The 9,332-nt window shown below is 45.6% G+C and overlaps 1 protein-coding gene across 1 annotated transcript in view; it reads left to right on the forward strand.

The window, feature by feature from the left end:
• Positions 1–9,332, forward strand: part of ERI3 (ERI1 exoribonuclease family member 3) — a 122,396-nt gene that overhangs the window by 41,613 nt on the left and 71,451 nt on the right. The window contains exon 5 of the mRNA XM_008640790.2: positions 1,310–1,382. Within this exon, the coding sequence (XP_008639012.2) occupies positions 1,310–1,382 (73 nt within the window). The remainder of the gene's footprint in view (positions 1–1,309; positions 1,383–9,332) is intronic.

Below are 9,332 nucleotides of genomic sequence, written 5' to 3' on the forward strand. Positions count from 1 at the left end.
ACTCTTTCCTCCTTGGAGAGCAGGAGAAGGCTTTGTCCTGGACATGGTAGTGGTCTGTGTTCAGATATTTGAGCAGCTGATGCTGGCACTCGTAGCTCTTCCTCCTCCCCTGCAATCTCCTCCTACAACCCCCATATGCTTGAGGAATTTGGGAGATTACCCACCTCTCTCTGTTTGCAAAAGCCAATTTCTAGGGTTGTGACTTTTAACATGCACAAACAGCTCTAATTTAGTCATTTATTTAGTTGACATATTTATTTGGGACGTTCCTTTGCTTCACTTAAAGATCCCATGACCAGTGCCCCAGGCATGCTCGGCAGTATGTGAATGAACAAGATCCATCAATTACTCTTGATCAGATCAAAGTGGCCAGAGAAAACTCACATAACTCATGTCCCTGCACAGGCTTGGCTGGAGCCACACTGTTTGCGACTCAGCATTCCCCAGCTGAGGGGCACATCCTCGCTCCCCTGCAAACTCACTGGGATCGGCACAGTGTGGGAAAAGCAGCTTACCTGAGGTGCTGCTGTCACTTCAGGCAATCTGCCTCCCTTACCGGTGCAGTTTTGTTTTGAGCCCTATTCCATCGGCTTGCTGTAGGAAGGGAAAGGATAAATATGTGTGCTCACAGCTCTGGCTGCTGTGCTCACATCCCTGGCTGCTGTGCCAGGGATGTATCTCCCTAGTGAGATACACTGTGCAGCAACTTGTATCTTCAGAGTTGTGTCTGCTCTCTTCCTCCTGTTTCCAAGCACCTGCTTGGAAAACAGCCTCTGCTTTCTTAGCCCTACAGCACTGCTACCCAAAAAATGAATGCTTTGATGCCCCCTTCCCTCCTTCATGTCTCTTTTGATGTTTTAACCATAAAGGCCAAATGGAGAAGCACCAGGGCATGACAGGTGAATTGTCAGTCCTTCTGTCTGCCCTGTAAGCTGCTGGCAGAGCAGGATGGTTTTGCAGGGATTTGTGATGGGTTTGCTTAGCCAAAACCAGCCTGGATACTCCAGTCATCTTTGTGTGTTAGCCAGCATGGAGAAGAGCTAAGTGCTGCACTTGTACACAACTGCTGTTCAAAATGTTTAGTCTAAAAGGTTTCAGCAGCCTGGATGTGGCTGGATGTATAAAAGTCTTAAGCCAAGCTTTACTCTCATGAGATTTTTTGCCAAGAGCTGTGGTGTTTCTGATGTGCAGCATGATGTTACAGCAGACTCAGTCTTTTCCATCTCTGAACGAAATGCACTTAAGAAAACAGAGTTTGTGTTGTCAAGACACTGATTGAATCAAACTTGCTCTCTCTTCTCTCTTATAGGTTACCAGGACAATGCCAGTACTTAGGGCTGCCGGTTGCTGATTACTTCAAACAGTGGATTAATCTGAAAAAGGTACTTCTGTGCAAACTGCCACAGTCCCTGTCTCCCTGTCTCCCTCCTCCCCTTGTCCTTCACTTTTCCTCTTTAAGGAGGTGTCTAATAACTACTGCTGTTTTGCATTGAAATGAGTTATTTTCTCAGAAGCTGGGCTGAGCGAGTCCTCCAGCTCCCTATTGTATCTCCTCTAATAGAGTCTTACTATACTTGATGGGATGTGTTCTGCAGCTGGGGAGAACCCCATTGTGGCAGGCACAGTGCAATGCCTCTGCATAATATTGGGGCACTGTGAGACCTCTTTTCAGTGAAGGTTGTGTTGTCACCAGTACTGCTGACTCTGTTTTGTTTTGCAGCCATATAAGGCTCCTAGGAGCATGGTTCCCATCAGATGAAATTCCGGTTAATAAATGTGGAAATACTCCAATGTAAAAATCAGCATTTCTCTTTGTGGTGTGGGGAAAGGGAGCTGTCTCAGCAGCGCATCCACCTAAGAGATCAGTGATCACTTTGCTAAGCACAATGCCTTGGACTCAGTACGGTCTGGTGCCTTGTCTTTTGCTCCACACCTTCCCTGGGTGGTTAAGGAGCAGCATGCTGTGCATCCACAAAGACTCCTGGCACAGCTGTTCCATCTACACAGAAAAACATGGTGATGCCATAAGTCACAAACCAAAGTGGGAAGAAAAGAACAAATGTGATTACAAGCAGTAGCAGGGTGAGGGAGGAGGTTGCAGTCTGTGCACAAGAGAAATTGGGGTGGCCGTCCTGGTTAAACCTTCAGATGAGTAAGATTCCCTCCCCCCATCCAATTTAGTGCTTTATTTGGGTTTCTACGCCTTTTCCTGGTAATTAGGGGGCTCAGGAAGCGGAATTTGCTTATAAACAGCTTGTTGTTCTTGCAGTCTTTTCTTTTGTTCTTTTATTTATTTATTGTTTTAAATGGAAGCATGAGTGACAGGCTGAGCGGCCGCAGAAGGACAATTTGCATGATCTGTTCCGTCAAATAGGGTAGAACATGAACTTAACAAGGGATGCTGGCAGCACATTCCTGGCTGAACTTGTCAAAGGGTCTTGTATTTCCCTGCTGTCAGAGCAAATCTTTTGGCTGATTGCTGGTCCTTGGTAAATGAAATCTGAAAGCACATTGGGGCATTCTGCAGTTCAGTGACCATTAATGATCGCCATTTGAAGTTCACTAAACTTCCGGTGAATGGATAGCAGCTATATAACCAGCAGGTTGATGGCTGCAGAATAATAATACTCGAAAAAAAAATCCCTGTGTACTGTGATGTTTGCTAAGAAGTAGGTTGATCCATCCATGCTCCTCCTTTGGGCCTCAGGATGAATGACTTATGGCTCTTTCCCATAGTTCAAGGCTCCTGGATTTAGTGTGTTAGGAGCTGGGATTCATCATTATGTAGATGTCCAGGCAAGTATCTCTTCTTCAAGATGAGCATTCATGTATTGCATATCAGCAAATACTGATACTAAGCTGAGGGCTGCTGAGCATCCATGAAGTCCCAAGCACAGAGCTAAATGCAGGAGCAGGAGGGAAGTTGGTGCAATGAAATGTTCCCCTACCCAGCTCCCTGAAAGGGTCACATGTTGAGCATGTAGGATGGGGGCACGTGGGTTGGGTTGTCCTCCTCTGCAGATGTGTTACTGGAAAGTAAAGTTTCAACCTCCTTCAGATCATGCAGGAATGTGAGAGAGAAATGCTGATCTTCTTCCAACCCCTCTAGTCCCTTAAAAACAATGAAGTTTTTCTGACACTTTAATACCTGACACCCTCTGACACAGAATGGTTCCAGGGACCCTGCATCCCTCTGGGAAGTGACCCATGTTGCAGAGGGGAGCAGAGACCTCTCCTGTCCTGTGGCTAAGAGCTGCTTCCCCTGGGACTTGCTCTTACCCCAGGGTGGTGATCTTTCTATGCCACACACTGCTTTCAGGTGCTTGTGGGGGAACTGCCTGTGTGTTTTCACAAGAGAGGATTTCCAGCCTAGATAACTGATTCTGTCCAAGCAGACAGACCCAGCGGAGACTCAGTCTCTATTGACTGAGCTCCCAGTGTAAAACAGATAAGATGATAAGAGTGGACAGGTAACAACTGCCCCCCCTCCCCCCCCATTCTTTCCTGCATAGCTCAGGTGGCCCCTTTTCCCCTCCCTCTAGCACATTCCTGACCTAGAAATACTTCCTAGGCTGAGTCTGCCTCTGACCTGATCCATGAAGTAAGTGAAGGTGTTGTGGGGTGGGTGGGGCTTGGAGTGTGAAACTGTTGATTTTTAGGTCATGGATAATGCAGAGACTTGAATGTTTCAGATCTCAAGAAAACAGGCACATGGGACAGAGAGCAGTTTCCTGCAGGATGGCCCACCTGCACCTGCTGTACCTCCTTTGAGTCTCTGCTTATGAGCAGTGATAACAAGAGGACCTTTCTGAATTAGGGTGCTCCTGCTACAACTACCAGGCAATGCTGAAGTAGGATTACACACAGACAAGTTTGTGTATCTTTGTGTAGTGCAGTAGCAACAAAATACGTTCCAGATTCCCTCTGCCCATGCACACACAGGTTCAGGTCCTCTTTGTCTCTGTTTTGTGTCATTTTAAAAAACAGTCCTTGTCTGGACTCCCTCTGCCAGAGCGTGGAATGCTCCAGAGCTCAGCAGATCTTCTTCCCGCAGTGATGAGAGAGTCTTTCTCAGTTCATTTGCCAATAAACTTCCTTTTCACTGCTGTGCTGCAGGAGCAGTTGAGGTGAGAACCTTGTGCCTGCAGGCAGCTTTCACAATTTCCAAGACCTCCCTCTCAGGCAAGCTGGAGACAGGAAGTGCCCCCGGTAGCTGCCATGCTTGTTTTGCCTCAGGCAAACCTTGTTGGATTGATCTGGCCGTTCAGGTGGTGGTGAGCTCCACATCTGACTGCTGCAATGGTGGCCACTGTGTCTTGGGATCTGTAATAAAGCCTTCTGTGGAGGAGAGAGTGGGGGAAGAAAGCTGCCTATGCACTTGACCATGTTTGCTGAAGTTTTACCTTGCCCTGTGCCCCCCCAGCCTGCTAATGCATCCCTTCCATCAAGCCTGATCGGTGTTTGCTGACATTTTTAATGTCACTGAGCGATCTTGTATCTCTAGTGAACTGTCAGTGTGAGCTGACTCGGGGCAGAGAGTTTATCATGTTCTTCACTTCGATTAGCTCAGCCTTATGGGAGGGCAGCAGAAAGCAGAGGAGGCTTTCTTTGAATGCTGCAACATTTCAGATATCCCCCTAAACCATCTCAATAGAGAGCCACCATCCCATCTGCCAGTTCTCCTTAGGTACCTGTCATGTCGATCTGCAGAAGCCCCGTGGGTTAAGGCTGAGGTGCAGAACCTGAGCTACATCACTGGAGCTGGGTGCTCAGGGTGGAAATAACAGAGAGTGCTTCATGTCAGGAGAGAGGGACAACAGTGGAGTAGTATGTGCAGAATGCAGGAGGCCATGGGTCAAGATTTATGCAAAAAGGAAAGCTCCTGCAGCTAGCAAGCTGCAACCAAGCTGCTGCCTTGAGAGTATCCTCAGGTAGCCTGGGTAAATCCATTACTGCTTATTCTAACACAAGGATCAGCTCTCATTTGTGCTTCCTGTGCTCTTTCAGGAGCCTCTGTGGTTTGTTTTCCAGGTCCCACTTGAGTTAGCAGCATGGTTGGTCCTGTGATGAATCCTCACCCCAGGGGCTGGAATCAGTGGTGTGTTAGGCTGAGGACACAGTGCCTGCAATCACAGGGTGTCCAAGAGCCTGGGAATGGGAAAGCCAGCAGGCAGTAGGAGTTGCCAGCACCACTGGGAGGGGAGCACATCACTGAAGGGAGAGTGGTTTGATGGAGGGAGGGGGTGGAAGAAGAGGGGTGAAGATAGATTTTCTTACAATGAGCTTGTGCAAGAAGAACGTTAGAAGGATGATGAGGGTATCAAAATGGCCAGACCAAAGATGTAACCCAGATTATCTTTATGCCAGAGACCAGTAGCCAATGCTCACAGGTCTAACGGCGAGAGCATGGCTCGAGTCAGCTTTCTCTGATTCCCAGCAACTGTCTCCTCAAGAGCTGAGAGCTGTCCCTGGACCACTGTATCTAGCACCCACTGTTTTTACCATGTCTACCAGAAACTTGTACACCCTTTTCTGAATCTGCTCATGCTTTCAGTTTCTACAGCATCCTGCAGCAATGATTTTTGCTATTTAATGATGTATCAGTTATCCTCTGTGTACTCTTAAGTTGTGTGAAGATGCAGGTCCCTTTGTTTCTTTTCAGCCTATTGTCAGATCATTTTCTTGGGCGTAGGTCTTGTATTGTGTGAAAGAAAATGTGTTTCTAGTTCTTCTTCATCATGCTATTCTTGATTTGAGACCTTGGTCATATTCTTGCTCAATTGTCTTTTCCAGCACAGCAAAACTTGTTGGAGGGCTGGCAGAAAGGCACTTGTGGGCTCTGTGACTCTAGAACTGGCTGTGGAAGTTATTCTTAACATGTGTACACTATCCTGATCTTCCATTTATTCTCTGGATGTTTTGCATTTAAAAGATGAGAGGAGTGTTTTATGTATCCACTAAGGGTTTGTTTACTTCCTTGTTTCTCAAATTATATATATCTTTTTTTTTTTTTAAAGAAGACAATCTTCATACCCATCACAGACCTGTCCCTTTCTCTGCACAGCTACCCTGGCATTTTTGACCATCTTTGATTTCTGTTCAGAGGGTGCAGCATGTCTTTAGATACAGTAATAGTGGTTGCTTTAGGAGCAACAGAAAACTGGTCTTGGTTTGACGTCCTGAAATTCATGAGAGTTTTTATGAAAAGCAAGAGTTGAATGATGTGTGTGAAGGAATGCAACTTTCCTTCTCTGGGCATGATGAAACAGAGTTGACAGAGCCTTGGGGAGCACAACGTGACCATGCTGGGGTGCTATGGCTGTGCACAGAGCTGGCCTTTTCCAGGGTCAGCCTTTATTGATCTGTAGATATTCCTGTTTGGAAGTAAACTGTTAATAAACATGCACAAATGTTTTAAGGTCACCTACTTGCATTGTGAAATCTGTCAGAGGAAACATGTAATAGGATGTTTTTGTTAATATTTGGCTACTAGAAATAAACACATCTTAAACAAACAAAGATTTGCTAACAGCTTTCTGTTTCTCTGAATTAACAATTCCTTCTGCCTTTGGAGTGGGAGGAGGGGCTCTGAGTACTTCTCAGGCACTTGGTGCTGAAGTGTCTTGAGTGCATTGGATGAAGATCATTGAAAGGGGTGAGAAATGGTTTATGTGTTAACCCGTATACCTGGAAGTTGCTTTTTTGAGGTCTAACTTCTTGAGGACTCACAGTGATTGTTATCAATTTCCTGTGTATTGAGTTACTGGCTGCAGGGAATATAAAATGCCTGGTAAGGTTAGAAGTGCCAGAGGAGGAGTCCTCAGGCAAAGTGCTTCATGGCCAGAGCATCAAGCACATGAATAAATGTTACCTCCTAACTGCAAAGAACTGTGCCCAGGGCTTTGCTGGTTTGCAGCATGGATGCCAGTTCTGAGACCCTGGCATACCTTTCTTCAGTGGGGCCTGGGCTTGCTTGGCTCCTCACCCCATTGGTGAAGCTCTTGGCTTTGGAAAGTCTCAGAGGGCAGAAATTGGAGAGGTTGTGAAAGGAAACACAAGGAGAAATGTGACTCTGGCACTCAGGGGAGTTAGGGTATCTCTTTCAGGGAGATGAGGAAAGGAAAGTGTCTGTGGAATGGCATTGGTTCATAGTTGAAAGGAAATGGAAGGAATTGCTTATAACAGCAAAATGACTGTGTTTAATAAATACTTTTCTCTGTATATACAGAAAGGCAGAGGTTGCCATGTTGCTGAGCAAGAGGGTTGGTGTTACAACAGAGTTTTCTGATAAAGTCAAGTGGTGAATTGGTTGGCATTTTGTATAGCTGGTTTACAGGAGTTTTAAAGAGCTGGCTGAGATGCCCTGGACTATTAATAAGTCTTTGAACAAGGGGTAAGTTCTAGAGGACTGGAAGAAAGCTAATGTTGTACCAGTAATTTAGAAGGGCAAATGGGATGACCGATGAAGTAATTATAGCCCTATCATCTTGACATTAATTCTGGGCAAAGTAATGAAAAGCCAGATATCATAGTTGATTAATAAAGAATGAAAAGAGGATAATATAATGCCAATCAATGTGGATTTATGGAAACTAGATCTTTTTCAAACTAACTTGATGTTTTTTTTATGAGAATACATGTTTGGTTGATAAAGGTAACCATGTCAATGTAATATACTTCTGGAAGGCATTTGACTTGGTACCTTATGACATTTTGATTAAGAAACAAGAGTGATACAAAATCAACATGGCACACATTACATTGATTAAGAAAGAGCAAACTGACAGCTCCTAGCATTTAATTGTAAATGGATAATCATCATGGAGTGCATATCTTCCTAGTGGGGTCCCACAGGGATCTATTTCTCAGACCTCTTGTATTTAACACTTTTGTCAATGCCCTGAAAGAAAACATAAAAATCATTTTCGATAACGTGCAGGTACTGCATCCAGAAGGCAGCTGTTGTTGGATTTATAAACAGGCAATGGTGAGGAGGAGCAGAGGGGCTGGATCATTTCTTTCTTTGGGTCTGGTTTGACCAGTATGGGATATTGGGTCCCATCTGCATCAGAAATCTGGAAACTTGAAGACTGGATGAGAACTGCAAGACCAAAGAAGCACTCTCCATGCAGTAACAACCCTGGGAGCCATTTAGGGTACCAGGGAAGGGTAGTTGTCAAGTATCTAAAGACGTGGCAAGAGGTTCCTTCACAGAAGCAGACAAAAGCATAAGCAGTTCCAGTTCCTGGAAGCCAAAGCAAGGTAATTCAGGCGCAGATCTTTACAGTGTGGGGTAATTAACCATTGGAACAACTTACCGAGGGCTGTGGTGGATTATCCAGCTCAGGAGGGAAGGGTTTTTTCCTAAAAACATCAGCTCTGGTTCAGGCAGGAATTTGGGGCAGTGCTGTGGCCTGTGCAGGTAAGGCCAGCCAGTCATGGCTGTCTCTTCTATCGTGATGATATTTGCCCATCGGTCCTGCACAGCTCTGGCTGCTCCGTTCCCTTGCAGTGAGAGCACTCTGGAGGGCTCCTGGCTTGGGACTTGCTGGCTTCCAGACAGCACGAACATCACGAGTCTGGGAACGGAGGGGGAAGCATCCTGGGGAATGCGGCACCTCTGGCACGGGCAGAGGAGCCCTCCTTCTCCGGGGCTGGAGCACAGCAGCCATCCATGACTTCTCCTTTAAATCTGTCGTGCAGCTGTCTGAACTCTGAAATTTCTTTCACTCTCTCCCTTGCCTTGTTAACATGTGTTGCCTTTGGGGTAATCAGGGAAAAAATATTATGTCCTTTTACAATTACCGGGTTTTGGAATATTAAAATGTCTCTCTGCATCGGCAGTGTTATTTTGATTGGTATTCTAACCTTTGACTAGCCCATAAAGCGAGCCGCTCTTCAAGCCAATATTGCAGGACTGAAATTTAATTCCGAAATGATTCCAGATAATAGGGAGACAGATAATATATGCATGAAGGATATTATGTTTGGACTAAATGCAGCAGGGCCAGGGCTTGGGAGTTGAATAATAGCCCAGAGTGAGTTATAATCTGTGGGACAGAAATACCTTACTGTCAGGGCCAAGAGAGGAACTCTTAAATCAAAGGGAGGGAGATGAGGAGGGAGTTGAGGATAGTCATCTCAACGAGAAAGGGCATCGAGGAGAGGCCTTAAAGGAGCAGCCCTTTCTGTCCTTCTGCAGAGCAAGTTGTCCTTCCTTTCTTACTTAATAAGGAGTGCTGAGTAAAAATGTACTTCCAAGGAAAACCAATAGACAGGGGATTCTGGAAGTTTTTGGTAGTCTTTTCCCTTTTGTTTTCCTGGATTCATTA

This window comes from Corvus brachyrhynchos, unplaced genomic scaffold (genome assembly GCF_000691975.1).
Source record: "Corvus brachyrhynchos isolate BGI_N302 unplaced genomic scaffold, ASM69197v1 scaffold48, whole genome shotgun sequence".
NCBI classification, from domain to species: Eukaryota; Metazoa; Chordata; class Aves; order Passeriformes; family Corvidae; genus Corvus; species Corvus brachyrhynchos.